At 33.6% G+C, this 22,795-nt stretch overlaps 1 protein-coding gene across 1 annotated transcript; it reads left to right on the forward strand.

The window, feature by feature from the left end:
* Positions 1–8,984: 8,984 nt before the first annotated feature.
* Positions 8,985–17,923, forward strand: LOC128991106 (uncharacterized). Its single transcript, XM_054413836.1, has 3 exons — positions 8,985–9,101; positions 12,600–12,678; positions 17,576–17,923. The coding sequence occupies exons 1-3, from the start codon at positions 9,060–9,062 to the stop codon at positions 17,869–17,871; spliced, it is 417 nt and encodes a 138-aa protein (XP_054269811.1). The 5' UTR covers positions 8,985–9,059; the 3' UTR covers positions 17,872–17,923.
* Positions 17,924–22,795: the final 4,872 nt, after the last annotated feature.

Genomic DNA, 22,795 nt, shown 5'->3' on the forward strand with positions numbered 1-22,795 from the left:
CCAGGCCTAACTAATAAAAGTCCATATAAACTTGATAACATTAGGCCTACCAAGCTTTTCAAGAAATGATTCCAAAAAACAATTTCCGTACCACTCGTTCACTGACCAAAACTATTACAAATGAGAATTTTATTAAAAATATTTTTCTTTTAATAGGCTTTCCTTTATAAAACTGTCTTTAATAGTTACAATGAGAAAAATGACTAGACAAAATTAATTCAGATGAATAAAGCTCTGAAACATAACAATAAATAGACTTTTAAATGTTACTAACTTTAACAACACATTCTGACAGTAAAATTTTATAAAAATTGAAGTTGACAATAAAATATATAAATTATCTGGTCCAGAAGGGTAAAACACATTAATAAAACATAAAACATTTACATAAATACTACAATAAATACTTCAAAAAACAGTTCTCACAAAATTTTAAAAATTCTTTGGCTGGAGGTGCATTTTGGGTAAAACCGGTAATAACTCCGGTTATTACCAACCAAATTTGCTCAAACTGCTTTTAAAAGCTGTGGCACAAGTGCCCGCAGCTTTTAAAAGACAAACCCATGCCTACCAACTAGCCTGAGGCCAGGTAGGGGGTCAGTTACCTACGGTCACTCAGAATACAGAAAAGCGCTAAACTAAAACTTAAATAACTCGGTCATTTATCAATCAAACTTAATGAAAATTGCAGGGGACATGTAAGAGCACTAATACTAACTAATTATGACCGAGCTTGGCCCCCAGGAGGCGCCATTACTTAACTAAAAAAAATTAGGCTGAGTGACATGGCCTACATTACAAATAACAAAAAAACACTTTTACAGGGGACAAAGGGACAAAATTTACATTAAACAAGTTGTAGGCCACAATAACAAAACAAAATTGAGCACAAACTAGGCCTTAGGCCTAATAATAAATTAACAGGGACACAGAACAAACGGACCCTAGCCCGCACAAAAGTGAGTTTCAAAGTGGGTTTTCTTGGGTAATATCTGGCCTAGAGTCTCGGGGAAAGCTTTGAAAACTTGACAACAACAAAAACTACAAAACTAACCAGAAAAACTTGTGGTCAGACCACACAAAGCTTGGCCAAAGGCCCATAGAAACTCTGAACAATTCCAGGCTCAGAAATGGGTCTAGCGCCTTGAAAAACAAGTAATTGGTAATTAAAAGTAATACCAATGCACAGAAGGTGCTTAATACTTGTTTTTCACTAGCCAAAACCCACTCAAAGCCTGCTCAACATGTGGCTGAAGGCCAAAACTAATTCAGAAACATTTTAACCTAAAACAATCAAAATTAATCAATCAACTTACTCATCTGACGACTGGCAATCCGTTTAATTACATGTTACAAGAAATTGGTTTGTATGCAACACAGTAGAAAAACTGAAAGGATGGTAAAAGATAATTTGACATAACCTTAAACACAAATCTTGACAGTAACCTATGACAGCCGCACGTCTTCTGGTTCACAAGTCAAGCGGACATTCACTCTGGGTTGCAGGTTTGCTGCCTGACCCAAACCGACCGAGTTCCGGCGCAAGGCCAGCACTCGCACTATACAAAAAACACTGAGGCGTGACATTGGTGGGACGCCTGGTGGACATGTCACGGCTCAGTAAGCATTAATACTAGAGCAAAAACATTGTGTATAATAAACTACAACCATAACTGAATTGTTTTAGTAATGTTTTGTGTTAAAAGTAAACGAGAAAATAAATATGCTTTTTATAGTAGCCAATGGAAAAAAAAATGTTTGTGTGGGTAGTTAATTTCATACGAGAATACTCGATTCATTATTTCGAAGAAAAAATTATTTATTTTGAATACTAAGCGAGATATGGAGCTTGAAAGTAGTAAATTTTTAATCTTTGGTACCAGTTCACAGGGAGAATGGGTAATGCGATCCTCACCAAAATTTGCATTCAGGTGTGGAAAAATAAGATAATAATCACTAGCTATTTAAAATTAAAAATTAAAAAAAAATTATTTTTTATTTTTTATAAATTTTTTAAAAAATTAAAAAATTTTTTAAAAAAATTTAAAAATAGCTCTTTGTTTTTGGGAAAAATGTATCTGTATGTTGGAATAAAAAAAGTGATATATTAACTCGTTTGGGCTGTGAATTCGTACCTTTGATGCCTTGCGCTGTCGGAGCACCACTCGTTGAGAGTGTGTACACTAACACCGGGGCTCTAGAATACAACGATAAACGTATTCTTTTAATGTTAAAGGATGTTAATAATTACGTGATGTTAAAGTATTCTAAAGCCCCGGTGTTAGTGTACAAACTCTCAACGAGTAGTGCTCCGACAGCGCGAGGCATCAAAGGTACGAATTCACAGCCCAAACGAGTTAACATATCACATTTCTTTTTATTCCAACATACAGATACATTTTTCCCAAAAACAAAGAGCTATTTTTAAATTTTTTTTTAATTTTTAATTTTAAATAGCTAGTGATTATTATCTTATTTTTCCACACCTGAATGCAAATTTTGGTGAGAATCGCATTACCCATTCTTCCTGTGAACTGGTACCAAAGATTAAAAATTTACTACTTTCAAGCTCCATATCTCGCTTAATATTCAAAAAAAAAATTTTTTTTCTTATATATTTGTATCTCTAATTTTTAGTACAATTAAACAATAACAAAAAATCAGACATGAAAATTTGCGACCAAACACCCTTAACTGATTAAAACTATCAATATCTCAAGTAAAAGCCTTTGAAGTATCACAGGACCAAGACATATAAAATAACATGAATAAAATTTGAGTTACGTATCATTGATTGCAGATAAGTAGCCTACCTAAACGATTATAATTATTGTTGATTCGTGATTCAGCAGTGTGCTTTAGGTAGGATTATTAAGATTGGAATCTTAATAATCAATAGCTCAAATGAAAGCTGATATTTCACTAAAGGTTTTTTAACAAATCAAACAAATAAAATTTTTATTTTTTCGTTGAGTAATACATTAGATAAATTAATAATGATGCTTGATGACAAATATATGCTTGCATAGCTTTATTTTAAGACCAAAATTATGAAAATCAGGCTGGTAGAAGAGCCAAACGAACTAAAAAAACAAATTTAACTCCCTTAAGGAATGTACAGGGACGCATTTTGTGCATAACTCGAAATATACGTCAAAATGAATGCTGATGATTGATGGCAAATCTGTGGTGCACCCATACCTTTAGTTTAAGGCCAAAATTATGAAAATCAGACAGGTAGAAGATCTTTAACCCGACTCAGAAAAGAAAAACCAATAAATTTTTATAGAAGGCAATAATTGGTTTACCAGTATGCATAATCTAAACATACGAAACATGTGTTAATAATTTAACAGCTTATTGTTATATTGTTATTTAATTGATTTTTCTTTGATGTTTTTGTTAACAATTTGCATTTGTGTTAAAGTGAGTTCCTTATGTTAAATAAGCGGTTCTCTAATGTTATGTGCTTAATCTGTACCATTAATATTAGTGAGTAAAGTGGTGTATGGATTTCACAACCATTATTTTACTAGAGGCCGTTGTATTTAACCACAACGGGCTCTGTTGCTAGTGTTTCAATAATGGTTCTCCGTAATGTGTAGGCCCAAGTATTTGGTTTCACTACAGGTCTCAAGGGGCACCCCGTCCTAGGTCAATATCGGAGGTGGTTCAGGCTTCTTTCTGTTATAAAATTCCATTAATTTGGTTTTACTAGAATTTAGTACGAAATATATAATTATATATATAATATTATTTTTAATATTTATGACCACTTGTATATTTCATTTTAAATATATTATTGTATTTATTAGTATTGTTATTATTGTTAGTTGTAGAGTATTTCATATTAGCCACTAATTTTATTCCTAATTAAATTTAAATATTTTTTATACAATTATTTGCCATGATTATTATTGTTGAATAAAATTAATAAATATTTTTGGCTTTTGGGAACAATTTTTCAACAATTGATTTTCATACATATAGAATATTATACATAATGTGGTTATTTGTATTTAAATACATTCATGTTTTATCTCAACGTGCAGTAAAGATAGGTATAACTATATAGTAGGATATATAATTTACTTATACCTGTTCAATATGTGAGGTATTTTAGACAATGGTTCCGAAAAAGGTTTCGGTAATTTGTGTTAATGGCGTTCCATTGCCTGGAACAAAGAATGAAGAGCAGCGAATTGTTGAACAAAATTGTTTTCTCTTTAAGTACATTTAAAGGACCAAAAGCTTCTATTTTATAAGATTTTTGCTTGCCTCGGGTTAGGTTTTCTTAGATAATATTTAATGTCAATCATAGTACAAATTTAATTAAACCAAATCTGTAGTAAACAAAAATACTCATCCTAAGTGTTAACGTGGGAACGTAGCAGCACCCTGCTAGGAATGATAAATTTCATACAACTCATTTAGTTTGATCCTCTAAACATTCCCCTCCGTTTGAGCCGACCCCTCGCACCGCCCCCAGACGAACAACTATTGGAAGCATGCCCCCCATAGTGACAGTGCGAGTGGCCGCCCCACATCCCTACACAAAAATGAAAGGCCGTGGGTGAATATCAAAAAACAAACAGTTGTCAACAAAGCCTATATATTTACAAAAAAATCAACAAATAACAAAACATCCATCCAAAGAATTTCTTTAAATAAGCTTTCTCAAAAATTTAATATAAAAAAATGATTTTAGGTTTACCCTTCTAAACTTACAAATACTGGTACCAGTAACAGAAAAATAGGCCTAACAACGAATAGATTAAAGACGGTAACAATTAATATTAAACTTTAAAAAAAATCAACAATTAAATGAATAACAAGTGACTAAAAATAAATAACAATGGTAAATAATTTGGGGGCCCCATTGATGATCAGTCCTTTTCAAAAAACTTTCATTAATTACAAATATAACTTGCGGTAATGGTCACTGGTCACTCTGGTCGCTTCAACTAGTGGTGGGTGGCGGTGGTGGTAGAAGGCGGATGGTGGCTTGAAGGTGTAGTGTGTCCCACTGGTCCCAGGAGCAGGGTGACTGGCAGCCCGAAGAGGGAGAAGGTGTAAGGTCTCCCCGGGCGACCCTCTCCGGAAGCGGCGGAACAAAACCTCCCATCCGGGACCCTTTGAACACATTCCAGGCCTAACTAATAAAAGTCCATATAAACTTGATAACATTAGGCCTACCAAGCTTTTCAAGAAATGATTCCAAAAAACAATTTCCGTACCACTCGTTCACTGACCAAAACTATTACAAATGAGAATTTTATTAAAAATATTTTTCTTTTAATAGGCTTTCCTTTATAAAACTGTCTTTAATAGTTACAATGAGAAAAATGACTAGACAAAATTAATTCAGATGAATAAAGCTCTGAAACATAACAATAAATAGACTTTTAAATGTTACTAACTTTAACAACACATTCTGACAGTAAAATTTTATAAAAATTGAAGTTGACAATAAAATATATGAATTATCTGGTCCAGAAGGGTAAAACACATTAATAAAACATAAAACATTTACATAAATACTACAATAAATACTTCAAAAAACAGTTCTCACAAAATTTTAAAAATTCTTTGGCTGGAGGTGCATTTTGGGTAAAACCGGTAATAACTCCGGTTATTACCAACCAAATTTGCTCAAACTGCTTTTAAAAGCTGTGGCACAAGTGCCCGCAGCTTTTAAAAGACAAACCCATGCCTACCAACTAGCCTGAGGCCAGGTAGGGGGTCAGTTACCTACGGTCACTCAGAATACAGAAAAGCGCTAAACTAAAACTTAAATAACTCGGTCATTTATCAATCAAACTTAATGAAAATTGCAGGGGACATGTAAGAGCACTAATACTAACTAATTATGACCGAGCTTGGCCCCCAGGAGGCGCCATTACTTAACTAAAAAAAATTAGGCTGAGTGACATGGCCTACATTACAAATAACAAAAAAACACTTTTACAGGGGACAAAGGGACAAAATTTACATTAAACAAGTTGTAGGCCACAATAACAAAACAAAATTGAGCACAAACTAGGCCTTAGGCCTAATAATAAATTAACAGGGACACAGAACAAACGGACCCTAGCCCGCACAAAAGTGAGTTTCAAAGTGGGTTTTCTTGGGTAATATCTGGCCTAGAGTCTCGGGGAAAGCTTTGAAAACTTGACAACAACAAAAACTACAAAACTAACCAGAAAAACTTGTGGTCAGACCACACAAAGCTTGGCCAAAGGCCCATAGAAACTCTGAACAATTCCAGGCTCAGAAATGGGTCTAGCGCCTTGAAAAACAAGTAATTGGTAATTAAAAGTAATACCAATGCACAGAAGGTGCTTAATACTTGTTTTTCACTAGCCAAAACCCACTTAAAGCCTGCTCAACATGTGGCTGAAGGCCAAAACTAATTCAGAAACATTTTAACCTAAAACAATCAAAATTAATCAATCAACTTACTCATCTGACGACTGGCAATCCGTTTAATTACATGTTACAAGAAATTGGTTTGTATGCAACACAGTAGAAAAACTGAAAGGATGGTAAAAGATAATTTGACATAACCTTAAACACAAATCTTGACAGTAACCTATGACAGCCGCACGTCTTCTGGTTCACAAGTCAAGCGGACATTCACTCTGGGTTGCAGGTTTGCTGCCTGACCCAAACCGACCGAGTTCCGGCGCAAGGCCAGCACTCGCACTATACAAAAAACACTGAGGCGTGACATTGATGGGACGCCTGGTGGACATGTCACGGCTCAGTAAGCATTAATACTAGAGCAAAAACATTGTGTATAATAAACTACAACCATAACTGAATTGTTTTAGTAATGTTTTGTGTTAAAAGTAAACGAGAAAATAAATATGCTTTTTATAGTAGCCAATGGAAAAAAAAATGTTTGTGTGGGTAGTTAATTTCATACGAGAATACTCGATTCATTATTTCATGTCTTACTAATATTATTAATGTGAAAGTTTGAGCGTTTTTTTGGTTGTTTGTTTGAAGTTAAATCACGCATTATTAATTCGTTGGATTGGGCTGAAATTTGGTATGGTGATAGCTCACATTCCCGATTAGCGGGTGTAGGACGCACCGAATTGCTGCGTCGTGTTTTCGATGAGATCAAACATAACTGTGCGGCAAAATTGTTTAGATCAGGACAGAAATGTCCTATTCTAACATAACCTAACCTTGTCGTTTGCTTTTTCCAACTCACTGCAGCGTTCCTGTAAAGCTGACTCGGTTTGCTCCAAAGAAGAGACTTTGTTGTTGAATGTGTTATGCAGTCAAATTGTCTATTCTAGACATCGCACTTCCTACGCTGGATGATATCCCGTCTTGCACTCAACGCATTTCACTGACAGGTCACTCTGCACAGCGTCACCTCTACACTGCCCACACGTAAACACCATAATCTATATATATAAAAGGCAAAGCCCTCACTTCCCATTTACCTAGGAGGCTGAAATTTGGTACACTAAATAGGCATTAAATAGGAAGTTGTTTTTATTCAGATCGGACTCTCGGGCTCCGCCCCAGTGGCTCTGGAGTTTCCCATGTTAACCTTATGAGAAATGGAATTAATGAATCTTAACAGCTGTTTCATTAAACAAGTTGGTTCTGTTCTATGATGTTCAATAGCATTAAAGTTACAAGGATTACCAACCAGGATGCAGCACTATTATTTCTTTTACATTTATGACAACAGCTAATTTGCAACCAAAAGGTGAGTGAGCATAGCGAACGAACTTCAACCTGGAGGCGAGTTAGCGTAGCGAACGAGCTAACCTGAAGGCAAGTGAGCGTAGCGAACGAGCCAACCTGAAGGCAAGTGAGCACAGCGAACGAGCTCCAACCTAAAGGTGAGTGAGCGTAGCGAACGAACTTCAACCAGGACGTGATTGAGCCATGCGAACGAGATCATCTTGAAAATTAAGAAGTTAAACGGGGCAAAGCCCGCGGGTTACAGCTAGTAGTTTATAAATAACAATAACGAAGTAAATTTATAAATTAATGTGAACGAATTGAATAAAAGTTTAGCACAGATAGCCTAATTGGTAGATAGCAGGTTGCGGCCTGAGATTGGCAGATAACCGGTTCACTGAAAAGTGTCCTTCCTCATAGACGTCTGGACGCAACTGGATTTACACCCTACCTATAATTGTTGGAAATCCACCACAATTTTTTCCAATTACTTCGGTTAATGGGCAAGAAGTTATGATTGAATTTGTTAACTGAGATATGGTGGATTTGCTCATACAAATAGCATCGTGTTCACCAGTGACACCGGTAAGTGCGGGTGGACTCGCCCATTAATATGTGTCGGGTGGACTCGCCCATTAATATGTGCCGGGTATGTGCCAGGTGGACTCGCCCATTAATATGTGTCGGGTGGACTCGCCCATTAATATGTGCCGGGTATGTGCCAGGTGGATTCGCCCATTGTTACGCTTACGCTCAGTCATCCCGTTACGATCAGAATAAGCGAGCTACTAGTTATAAGTGAAAGGAAATAGATGATGGATACTATAGAGGAAGTAGTTCCGTAGCGAAGTCAAAACTTCAATTAGCTTATGGTTTTAAAAACCCCAAAAAGTACAGTATGTCAGACAAAGCCGACGGACAATGGCTAGTATTCTTTGTTTTTACTTCACTTTTTAAATTTAATTTTTATAAAAAATTTAAGAGAGTCAGGCAGTTGAAACTGACATATTTTTCTAATGGTTGAACAGTAATTAACAGATCAGTTTGATTGATTAATAGGATATTTTCATTTACTTTTGTAATTTGTATTAGTAAAATTAAAGTGAAATCAACAAACATGTTTTTACATCTTTATTTGTTAAATTTATTTTTGTACGAAAAGTCTAAAAGTTATAGTTTAAGCAGCCATGCTGCTTGCAAATTACAGAACAGCAATTAACATGACAGTTAATAAATGATAAAATGATTAGTTTGATTAAACACAAGTGTTTGTGCGCAAATTGGTAAAAACTTTCAACCTAAAATTTAAAACATTTACTAGTGTACAAGTCTTGGAGCCACCAACCAAAATGATTCGTTTGGTTCTAGTTTCTTCTTTCATTTTGATCTTGGTAAATATTACATCCATATATTTAAGTTTCCTATAATTTTTCTTTTGTCATTAATTTATATGTACTAAATTAATATTTTTTTAGACACTCCATAATCTTGTAGTTTAAATTTTAATACGAATTTAGATAGTTAGAGAAAAAGAAAAGTTGTTCATAGAAGATTAAATGTGAAAAAAAGGAAAACTTTTTACTGTTAATGAAATCTTGGGATGAATTGAAATTATTACTACCTATCCATAATTTTCCTTTTGTCATTGATTTATGTGTACTGAATTAATTTTTTTTTTTTTTTGGACACTCCATAATCTTACAGTTTAATCTTATAGTTAATGTTTAAATTTTAATTTATATCGATAGATTATGGCTTACCTTACCTAACATTAGATGAAACAAAAGCAGAACGGCGACCCTTCATTCTTCTCTATTCTTCGCTACTTCAAGTGTTGTCCAAGTGTTTCAATATAATTTAGCTCTTTAGTTCTTATTTCAGCCTCGGAGTGTCAAGCGATATACTGTTTTATGCTGTGTTTCTCCATATTTTAATAATGGAAGTAGTATGCTACCTCCATACACGTCTTGTCCATCTCGGCCATATAGTTTAAGTCTGAGCTAAAAGATCTGGGTAAATTTATTCTCTGTTTTTCTGATTTCCAGCCTTCTTCACCTTTTACCAGACTAGATATTTTTCTTGGTTCTTTGTTTTTTTTTTTTTTTATAATCAGTTTCTCCTCACAACCCTTGATTCTTGATTAATCCTCAAATTTATGGTCCATACAGTTGTACGGGTTGAATTATTGGATGGTATAACTTATATTAGGATTTATATCGGTAGTTCTGACTGGAGTGTGTTGTTGTGAAGCCAATACAATTTTTTCAGTTGTACGGGTTGAATTATTGGATGGTATAATTTATAATAGCATTTATAATGGTAGTTTTGACTAAAGTAGCTTAAGTAAAACCGTTTAAAACCAGTAAAATGGAAAGCAAAAACAATTTTTCAGATTTAATTTTTTTCTTACTGCAGCGTGTCTAATTATTTCACCAAGCTAGTTTAACATGATGACAAAGGTCAAAAATCTACACTTTAAGGTTCTATTTATTCATCGTGGTTGGAAAACCTTAATGTATTAATTTGTATCGGTAATTTTTTTGTCTGCCCTTGTGTTCGCTTCTAGTAGTGGTGATACAAGAAAGATAAGCCACTTTAGGCGTTTTCCCATAAAAATAACATGGGAATCATTTTTATCCACTTTAAAAAAATCCTGATCTTTACCTATACATCCCTATACAAATGTCCAACTCCATAAATTATTTCCAATCTCCATATATTTTCTAAACCCAACTTTTTTGCATTACTCATATACCCATATGACCTCATATACCTACATACCCATATGAAATAATGTTTTCCTTTTAGTTTTTTAGATTTTTTATGTTGTAATATTGTTTATAATCAAAAGTTGACACCCACATAGTGTACCAGAATTTCGACCGTTTTGCCGTATCTCAAGCCGTTTTCGAGATATAAGCATTTTCAAACAATCTTATTATGGACTAAAACTAAATTTATCAAGGTGTGGAAAAATGTCAAAATATCTGGAATTTGAAAATTTTCGAGGTAATTGTTATTTGCACCCATATTAAAATATTGTAAATTTGTTTTCCTATTTTTTTTAATTTTTATGTCGTATTCTTGTTTATAATAAAAAGTTGATACCCAAGTAATGTGCCAGAATTTTAACCGTTTTGCCTTATCTCAAGCCATTTTCGAGATACAGTATAAACATTTTAAATCAATAAATTTCGAGGTGTGGAAAAATGTCAAAAAGTCTGGACTTTGAAATTTTCATGGTAACTGTTATTTGTACCCATATAAAATAATGTTAAATTTTTAGATTTTTTTATGTTGTAGGCTATTATTGTTTATAATGTTACACAAATTGTGTGAAATTTATTAAAAATTTTTTTGAAAACGTGTGTGACGAACGAAGTACACACAAATTCACATCACATTCATAGTGACATTCACAATTTGTGTGACATTTGTGAAAATTGTGTAAAATTTGTGTGATGAAGTACACACAAATTCCCATCACAGTCACAGTCAGTTGTTGTATTTGACGACATGAATAGTCTGAATATTACACAATTTTTTCAATGGGTCGACATAAAAATATTTACTGTTTTTACTTGGGTCAATCTTGCAGCAAACTACACAAACATTTACGTGATAATGTAAATTTCCTAATATTATCCAAGCAGGACGATTTAAATTTCAAAACATGTGTATATAACAATTATGTTGCTATTGATGTTTAATTTAACCAATTTATAAATCTTATCCACTGATGTTGGGATAAAACTAAATATGGCTTTTTCATAATAGACAAGGAAAGTCTAAAGAATAATGGCAAATACTGACCAAGAACAAGAGTATTGAATTGATGCAATCTTCAAGAATAAACCTCTTCTCATCATCTAAAGATATTACTTTTTTATTCATAGTTAAGGTTTTAAGGTGGTGGTCTGTAGATTTAATTCTTGTGACAGCATCATAGTAATCTTGCCCAGTTGCAAGATAGTTTAAATAATGTTAGTGTCCAAGGAGATGTTTAACAATAGCACCGTTTACTCCATTCACTTTCTTAACCTCTAAGGCTTACTTGTGTCCTTCTAACAATTTTAAAGGAACATAAGAATACAAACCACCCACATATATATGGCGTGTGTATGGGCTTAAACCATAATATTTACATATGACCATCTAATTCGTCTTTAATCTTGCCAATTTTTAAACATTATTTTATATAGGTACCATTTATTAAATAAATTCAACAGTTTCATTTGTATGTCAATGCACTGTAATATAATGTCGGTGTTGGCAAAGGTTCCAATCTCCATGCACTACTGGTGTGGCACTGCTTTATTGATATAAATATTTATACCGTATCTCGAAAATGGCTTGAGATAAGGCAAGACGGTTAAAATTCTGGCACATTACTTGGGTATCAACTTTTGATTATAAACAAGAATACAACATAAATAAAAAAATCAAAAAAATTGGAAAACACATTTACAATATTTTAATAGGGGTACAAATAACAGTTACCACGAAAATTTTCAAAGTCCAGATATTTTGAAATTTTTTCACACCTTGAAATTGTTTTTGTCCATAATATTGTTTTAAAATGTTTATATCTCGAAAACGACTTGAGTATCTGGTAAAATGCACGAAAGTATTGTTTTCTTATTTGTTTTCTCTTGCATGTTTACTGATGTCATATTATAACCGTCAGGGTGCTTCTACACATTAAAGAGCGCAGTCACCCCCTGGATAAAATATATAAAAAATACTTAAATAGCTGATTTTGTATGATACTGCACACGTGATGCCCCTCTATTAGAGTCATGGTGTGTAATAAATGTACAAAGAGTACAACGTTCGTACAGAACCGTTACTTAAACAATTTGTATACTAGAGACTTTCTAATTTTTCAGGGTTCTTACGAAACCAAAGGTGCACCAAATGACCTTCCACTCAAGAATGACGAGACACGTCCTCCCTATCGATCGATTGGTAAGTAACCAAACTGTTTTAGACATAACTCTACTATAACAAAATATTTGAGCATATGATTTTCCTGAGTGTTCATCACTGTGACCGTGAGTATAGCGCAGGATTATCGGACCTTAACGGTGAACTACAACAAAGGTATCCAAACACCTAAAGCAAAACCCAACTCCAACGATATTCTTGATTCCCTCACGATTCTAGACACAACCCAGAAAAAAACCGTTAGCGAAAGTACAGTAAAGCTAAGAATATATAAATAATACTAGAGGACCCATGCTGCTCCGCAGCGTTAAAATAAATACAAGATCCGAGAAATAATCCAAATTATGTTTTTTCATTGAGTAAATTGAGCTTAACTGATTCAAACGATCAATAGCTAAAATTAAAGCCTATAATTTACTGATTATTTTGAGTCTGAATATCAAAAACATAAACAATATTGGAGCTATTAATTTTTAATCATAGGAAAAAAAAGGCCTTATAAAACATAATTTTTATGTTGGTTGTTTACCTTGCGTATGCTTGAAACTCGTCCGATTTGAATAACGAATAGCTTAAATGAAAGTCGGTATTTCACTGAAGGTTCTTAGACCAAAGTATGTATGATTATATAATAATAACTAGTGAAATACATCTTAAATTTAAGCAAGAATTTGAAAATAAAACACAGTACAGTAGGTAAACATATGCCGATGCTTGATGTGAATTTTTGGGTGCATGCCTTCAATTTGAAACCTCAATTATGAAAATCGGTCGGGTAGAAGAGCCAAGCGAACTGGGAAAAGAAAAACCAAATTTCTTTAATGACGTACGTAATTGTTTTAGTCGTAAAGAATTATTAAAGAATTTTGTCAGTTGTTTCAACTACACAACTTAGTTCTATGATATTCAATATCATTAAAATGTTATAAGATTTACCAACAGGGCGCAGCACTATTCATTTTAGTGAATTTACCATAGAGAATAAGCTATTTTTAAAACGTTTTTATTATTAAAACGTTTTTATTAGCTCGCTTTCTCGTCCGGTACAAATTTTCCAATAAATTTTATAGTAACCTCCTGATCAGCTAGAGACTTGAAACTTGAAACATAGCTCACAAATGGATGACAATGCAATATTATATCATTTAATTCTCACATTTCCCTTGGGCTACGCCCCATCGGCTTCAAAATTTTCCACGTTTACATTTTGAAAGAATGTAAATATATCAATTAATTTAAGTCAGCTGTTAATACTTAAATTTGACCGTTGGAAGAGCAGAGGTTAAGAGGAGCGTTTGGCAGCGTACAGGTTATGCCAAGGCCCCACTAGAAAAAGTTTTTTCTAGTGGGGCCTTGATTATGCTCCCAAGAGATTCTTTATACAAACAAACATTTCAAAATAAAGATAAACAATCTGATTGCAGATATAATTGTGTTTGTTAATAATGTAAATTGTTATTTATTAAGTACTAGCTGTTTGCCCGTTCTACGTACGGGAATCTTGTAGTAAGTTGAAACCTTATATTCAGAACAGGAGTTGGTTTGCATATTTAGTGTGCATTTTTCCAGATATGCTGTTAAAACTACTACTGTATAGGAATACATATAAATCTTCGCAAATACAATATCTGACAGTTTCAAAGCCAAAACGAATGCTTCGCAATTAAATGTCACCCGATCGTGTTAGTCCATATATTATATCTAATGATAAAAGGACTTGCTTTATAGATATATGAAGCATAGCCCTAAGGTAGGCCTGTAATTGAAAGTTACTTTTCACACTGAAAATACCACCTCAGCCTCACTACTGCACACTTTATTCGGGTTGAAATTTTCATTAACAAAGGTGATCTTGTCTTTTCCACGAAACACTGAGAAATAAAGACATTAATGCGTTACCAACAGACATACACACACAAATACAGAATTGAATTAAGGGATTTGCTACGCTTTAACCAAAGCAAAGTAGTCTACAAACAAAATAATTATTTGAAAGTGTTGATATTGTCATCAAATTTTATGATAATGGATTTTTCAAACTGTAAAATTGGTGTAAATCCTTTGGCAAATAAATAAATAAGTAAATAAATACACAGTCTACAAAACATTTATACGTTAACAACGCCAAGCTATAAAAAATTATGATGGTTTGCTAAAAAAATCTTTCACTAATATTTGATCATTTTCATAGGATAAACTAATATTTTGGAGTCCAGACAGAAAACGCAAAAATTATACAGTAAGACATCAATTAAATTTAATAAAAAATAAGGTGCAGCACTAACGATAACTATAGTTGTAAATAGTGATGTGTTTGTACGTAAAAATGATTCTTACTGCTACCACCGGTTCTAAGGAAAAGTAGCAGTACCATAAACCAACGTTTACATTTATGAAAAGAACTATAGTACTTAAGAACAATTCAAACTGTCCATGTAATCAACCTGTATTATTTGTGTTAATCCGTTGGCAAATATATAAATAAATAAATCCACAGGCCACAGGCTTTAAAAACTCCCCATGGTTTTCTCAAAAAAACGTTCACTTGATGTGGTGCAGTACCGTAGTTATTATAATCTCACTTGGTTTTATTTTTTTTAAGTTTTCGAAAATCAAAGTTATTTCCCATTAATAGCATTATTTGTAAGCAACTTTTAATGTTAACATATTAATAACAGTTTGAAGAAACCACCTTTATCCAAACAAAGGTTTCTTATAAAATATTACGTAATCTCTAATGATAATCGATACATATATCTAGCAAACATTCGGAGGAAATGTGAAGGAAAACTCACAAATCTGGGGTTTTGGACGTTTGTAGTTTTACTTCCTAAGTAGAAAAAATGTACCGATATCGTTGTCGAAATGTAAGTAAGTAGAAACAAAAATGACACTTAGGAAAAGCGAGTTTAGCTACATCTGTAAGTTAAACCTCTGTTACGATCACAGTGAAATCAGAAAGTTCTTCCAAAATCGCAGCAACATCCACGATCACCCACTGCAGTTGTGATTTATTACTTTGCACTTTACACAACTTTCCTTGAAGGGCCATAAATGAGTGCGGAAACCTTTTTGTAAGCATTGGTGACGACGATTGAAAAAAATTAGTTTCCCAGCACTAACTAATACAACACTGATTCACGGTATTTTCCCCGGCTATAAAAACTCAAGAACACTCGTTGCACTTGCGATTAATTAAACAGGTTAAGTAAGGCACAACGTTTCTAATCTCACTTGGTTTGGATGTGCTAACTGCTAACAAAACTTGATCGGAAATGGTTGCGGTATTTGTAAACAACTTTTAATGTAAACATATCAGTGACAGCTAGAAGTGAGAACTAATCCAAACAGCTGATCGTTATGTCATAAAATGTAATAGGAAACATGCGGGAGAAAATTTGACAAAAATCAAACAAAATTGGGTTTTTGATGGTTTGTTATTTTCTTTTCAAAGAAGCGAGGCCATGTTTTTATGGCCCAAGACACTCTCACCAATCCAGTAAATACAGAAAAATGATTAGAACCTTGATCGGTACTCTAGTTTCCTAGGAGTAGGCCACGTAAAATGACAATTTGGCGTTACAGACAGAGTCACAGAATGGACAGACAGATATACAGACAGAAATTGAGATAAGACTCGTTTCGGCTTTCTTAGGCTATGAAACGTAAAAATAACCAAAAACTGCATGATTCTAAGCAATGTACAGACAAAACTGTAATTTTATTTATGTAGATCCCATAAAGTAAACAATAAATTAAATAGATCGCTATATTTATAGTTTAGTAGGTAGGCCATACATTCAATCTAATACATAATTATATGAAAAGAAACTTAAATAAACCGTAGATTTCCCACATGCCTCTGTCTTAATCTGATATAGATGATTGAAATATATTTAACATCCACACACATTAAAAACTAAAAAGTAGAAAATAGTTTATAAATATGTGGAGAGTATAAATACTTGTAAGATTAAAACGAAAAACGTGGGGTGCATGCAACATTGATAATAATACTTTAGTTCAATAGGTGAAGGTAATTGTAAGTTATCTATTGCATGCACCCCACGTTTTTCGTTTTAAATCTTACAAGTATTTATACTCTCCACATATTTATAAATTATTTTCTTTTTTCTAGTGCATTAAAAAACGTTTTGTTTTAAAACAGTTTTTTATTTATGAATTATTGCATTAACAGTTAGTTAATTTAAACCACGCAGCGACATAAAGCTGTGATACACAATGAGAACTGTCAAAGTAGGATCGTTTACAGTTAAGTTGATGTGTTTAATTTATAAATAATCTTTTGATATTGTGTGCAAATTCGATAATTTACTTTTTTTGTTTGGGTGTAGTGGTAGAACATCATGTCTGTAGTAGATGTGTTTTACGATATCATACAGCAAATTTAAAAGTACCAAATTCATTCAAACCATGTCCTCTCCCATTGCCAACGCAAAGCACAAGTACAGTAGGTAAGCATTTTATTCTTCTACCCCAACTCCGTACGAAGGACGGGTATTCTGTTAGTGTTCATATAAATTAATCGAGCATCTGCTAAAAAATAAGATTATACAATCCCTAGTGTCCGCTATCGCCCTTACACCAACAAACACACACCCACACACACACACACACACGCACACACACACACACACACACACGCACACACACACACACAACAAATCTTTAGGCTCAGGACTACTCAAAACGTATATTTACACCCAAAACTCAAACTCAAAAATTTCGAAGAAAACAATACCTTCTCCATATACTATGTAAGTGGGGAGAAAGTAAAAATGTGAGGGCTCACCTCGTGCGGCCTTTATAAAAACGTATAGGCCTAGGTAGCGCATGAATTTATCAATGGAAGTGATATTGATAACATTACATTTTTTATATTGTATTGTGGTTTCAGAAGGAAAAGGTGTTATGGATTTGGCTGGTGGTTTCGTGAAAGCTGCTGGAATTGCTAACCTGGGTTTGACGGCAGCATATGTATTTCCACCAATTGCTGGGGCAGTAGTTGGATACAGAATTATTAATTACGGAGTAGGCAAAACTCAGGAAGCTGCGGGTTACGCAGTACAAAAAACTCAGGAAGGTGCCAGTTACGCTGCCGGTTACGTAGTAGAAAAAGCCCAGGAAGCTGCTCTAAACGCAGTCAAAGATGGAATACAAAAGAAATTTTCGGAAAATAAAGCAGATGAGTAGAATAGTGCCTTTTACTGTGAAAAACCTATTGCATTAAAATTTGTTCAACCGATTAAGTGTACTTATTATTCAGTCCCTGTATTTATTGCACATCAGTATGCAGTATTTTCAGTTGCATATCAGTATACAGTATTTTCAGTTGCACATTAGAATACAGTTTTTTCAGTTGCACATGGGTATACATTATATTTAGTTGCACATCAGTATACAGTATTTTCAATTGCACATCAGTATACAGTGTTTTTTAGTAGCACATCAGTATACAGTATTTTCAATTGCACATCAGTATACAGTATTTTCAGTTGCACATTAGTATACAGTATTTTCAGTTGCACATTAGTATACAGTATTTTCAATTGCACATTAGTATACAGTATTTTCAATTGCACATCAGTATACAGTATTTTCAATTGCACATCAGTATACAGTAATTTTAATTGCACATCAGTATACAGTATTTTCAATTGCACATCAGTATACAGTATTTTCAATTGCACATCAGTATACAGTATTTTCAATTGCACATCAGTATACAGTCGAAGCAGTTTTCGGGAGATTTGTCAAGCATACATACAAATATTGCTCATATAAGAGTATAGGATAGTTTTCTCACAACCCGACGTGTATTATTAAAGACTAATTGCATTAAAAATAACACTATATGTGTTTGACCTAAAGTAACTTTCAAAAGTGTTAAACTCACTTAATATTGGCAGAGTTGTTATTTTATTAATCTTAATTAACTCACCTTGTTGGGGGTAAACGTGTAAACCCAAGATATGTGTGGAATAAAGAAGAAAGTCATTTTATTTACTGCAATAAATTAAACCTCTTGGTTCGGTTTCTCTTCCACTGCTTTAATATTTGTCATGTAAGATTTACTTGATGGCTTGATAGGTGTTCAGAATAGTTATACCTAAATACAGTACTGATATGACATCACCGAACATCATCTTAATTTATAAAACTGAATGCATAACATCAAATTAAATGGAATACAAAACTACGAGTGTAACATACACAAATAAATAAGATGGCATTTAAATTCACAGCAGAATAGTGTTTTTTGTTCCCTGGGGAAGGTAAAGCCTGATTAGATTTTCTCTGTCCCATAGTTCATTTGCCTTTACTGTCTAAATACAAGGCCTTTGAGAATTGTGTTTCATAACCTCTTACAAGAATAGTAGTTTACGCAATGATTGCGTAAAGATAGTGTCTACGAGTGTCGTTAAGACTATCTACATGAGTGCGTACACTACGAATGTGTTTAATTACTAACAATATCTACTAAAAGAGGTTATGTTTTCGTTTAAAACCTCTCATTGCCACTGATAGTGATGCAACGACTAGTTGTACACACCACTAATTGCTCCGATCATTTACAGTTACATTAGTAAACAGCTGCTTAGTTGAAGTTCGAAGCATGAAAATTTTACTTCTTCTCTACTTCTTGAACCTCCTGGTCCGGTTTATTTAGAGTTGCCTTGGTCCGTTACTCGTGTTATTAACTAAAACAATGCTGTTAAGTGAATCTTTACAGTTCTACGAACTGAAACGGCTAGTTTAAAAACGGTTTATTGCAATTTTACTTACGTTTATGAATAGTTAAATCCTTAACTCTATCGATAGTTATTTTTTTGTATCAATGATATTGTATGTTTCTCTATGGCTGATTGATTTCTCAATTAAGTTTACGTTTGCCGCAAACTCAAATAAATGTACAAATCCTATTAAGAACCATTTGAAATCCTGTTTTGCAGTAAAGGTGCATCGACAGTAGTCTATTACAAATTGGTGTATCGACTGATGAACAGACGGTTTAATCTTCTAATGACGTGAGAGATCAAAGGGTGTTTATTACTACTTGTTGATCAGCCTCTAAATTGGAAGGACCTTGTTAGAGACAGTATAGCTTTGAGAGAGTATGACACAATGATTTGATGCTACTCTCTGAAGTGATCTATCTTATCTTTTCACCAGTGCAAAAACTTGTTAACAATAAACATACGTGTTCACAAAGCGTACAGAAAAATTAAAGAATTTAGGGGCAAAAGTGCTGAAAGGAGATCAACGCAAATGTAAAATAAAGCCATGAAAAAATAAACTAAAAAAAACTATCCATGTGTCACAATTTCCCTAACTGTGGATAGAGTACTAGATTCCAACGAATTTCATGTGTATAGTAGCTTTTATCCACCCTTTTACGAACCACCTTAAACACAAACATTACGAGCACGGACATTAAAACAATAAAATGGTACATTTGAAACTACAGTGTAATATGCAAGTCATCCAAATACAGTTTCTATAATTGGTGCTAAGCAGATGGTAAATAATTGTACTAAATTTGACAAAATATATATTTTTCATTTTTCAAGTTTAAAATTGAAAGAACTTGAGAAACGTGAAATAAATAAGATCTTCAGGTTGCCTTGGATATCAATATTCGCCTCCCGTAGCCACACCCAAAAACTGTGGTACAGACATAAAAATAAAAATGTTATTATGACCATGATAGGTCCTTGGCACATTACCTACTCGTGTACAACACTAATGAGATCTTAACTTCCAGTTTGCCCTTTTCATACAAGCTAAATTATTGTAATACTATCAGAGTTCCATCGCACGTGGTTGGCGTATATTGCAGTTATACTCGTGCTTTGCGTTTGCAATGGGAGAGGACACGGTTTAAGAAAATTTGGTTCTTTTAATTCACGGTAAGCTATAGTATAACACATCTACCATAACCATAATGTTCTACCACTGCACCTAAACAAAAAAAGTGAAATTCTAATTTTCACAGCTTTTTGTTGCTAGTTGGTTCCAATTAGATGTTGTCATAAATGCAAAAAATTAAAAGTGCTGCATTCTGTTGGTAAACCTTATAAATTTTAATGCTATTTAGTATCATAGAACCAACCAGCTGAACCAGCTGATAGTAGGTGAAACAGCTGAAGAAATTATTTTATTCCTTTTAAATATGAATACTCACAAGGTTGACATGGTAATCTCCAGAGCCACTGGGGCGGAGCCCGAAAGGATTTTTGAGATAAGGATGCGTCTATATGTTAATTGGGAATGTGATCTATCATCAAACCAAATTTCAGCACAATCCGACCAGTATTTTTCGCGTTTACTTGTCACAAACATCTATCCATCCATCCATTTATCCACCCATCCATACATAAATCCAAACTTTCTCACTTATAATATTAGACGAATATACACCTAGTTTTTCTCCTTTATACATTCCACGTGTATGTAATACAAATCCACAGTAAGATTAGCCTACAAGACGCAGATCCCCCACACAAGATAGAGCGATCCTTGTGTTTCATCAATCAGGAGATCAGCGTTAATGAGGCTTGTAACGGTTACAAGAGGTTTTATTCTGGAGCACACATCAGGAGTTTGTTAGAAGGGTTTACTTACTTCTTTGTGGTATTGTAATAACTGGACATACGTTCACACACTAACACCCCTTTAATTGACATAGTGATATTTGTTGTTAAATATTTAATAATAATTTTAAAGTAGATTTCATAACTTAAATGATTTTGGGTATTGTAGCTTGTGTTTAACTTAAAACGTAGGTATTTACAGCAATATAGGAATTTATTTAATCCAACAACTAAGACTGCATACTGTTGTCAGAAACAATTTCGCAAACTGCTAAACAATTATTATAACTGTTGCCACAGAAAGCTAAAAAAATTATATTTTAGTTTATTTTTAACAAAGGTTTTATATGTGAATCTTAGTAGTCTAAGTATTGTTTCAATTTCAAACTAGGTACTTAGCCTACTTTTAACGTCATCACTTATGCATTGCATTCTATATTGCTTAATTGTATCGTCTTCTAACCAAACACACAAACTGTTTATGTATTCCTTGTACGAGGGCTTGTATAGTTATGGTAACTCTAGTGAGCATGTCTTTTATACTTTACTTTATAGTTACAACAATACTAATATTGACCTACCCTAAACCATTGACTAAGGAAATAAAAGTTTTGTTTCCCTTGTCTGTGCCTAAACTAATGTACTAAAACAAAAAATTGGTTGTACTAATTAAGTCTGTATTTAAAAACAACGTAAAAATAAATCATAATGTAAAACAGCTCATCATCTTTCTATTGTGGCCTAAATGCCTAAATGGTCTACATGTTTTCGCTCCGATTGAGATTTACATCAAAACTTGGAATATGGACATTATTCATGCGAAATTACACTTTTATCGCCTTTATCCATGATTTGCATATCAAATACTGTACCATAAACACATTGGCCTCAATAATGTTCTAACTTTACTTTACATTTTGTGATTTTAAATTGACAACGAAGCGGATATGTTCGATCATAAAAATATATTATATTCTATATACCAAATGATTTCTTAAATTCCATTTATATATTTTCATTTATCTAATCTAAACAGATTGTACGCATCGTAAACAGAAAAATTATATTACAAAAACACCACTTACAGAACAGCATTTTATGGATTATGTTTCATACGGAGTTTGGTAAATAATAAGTAAGCTTGACAAGCTGTTAGATAGTTGATTTCCTAAGCTTAGACCACAACATCCCGGGGCCAGATTACAGTCAGGCCAATATCCGACCAGCGGATGTTGACTCAATGGCTGTCTCAATCACTACACTCACCTGATCTCCGTGCCACAATAAGTAAGCTTGACAAGCTGTTAGATAGTTGATTTCCTAAGCTTAGACCACAACATCCCGGGGCCAGATTACAGTCAGGCCAATATCCGACCAGCGGATGTTGACTCAATAACTGTCTCAATCACTACACTCACCTGATCTCCGTGCCACAATAAGTAAGCTTGACAAGCTGTTAGATAGTTGATTTCCTAAGCTTAGACCACAACATCCCGGGGCCAGATTACAGTCAGGCCAATATC

The sequence above is a fragment of the Macrosteles quadrilineatus genome, unplaced genomic scaffold, assembly GCF_028750875.1.
Source record: "Macrosteles quadrilineatus isolate MER2022 unplaced genomic scaffold, UCM_ALF_1.0 Scaffold_3__2_contigs__length_128488019, whole genome shotgun sequence".
Classification (NCBI taxonomy): Eukaryota; Metazoa; Arthropoda; class Insecta; order Hemiptera; family Cicadellidae; genus Macrosteles; species Macrosteles quadrilineatus.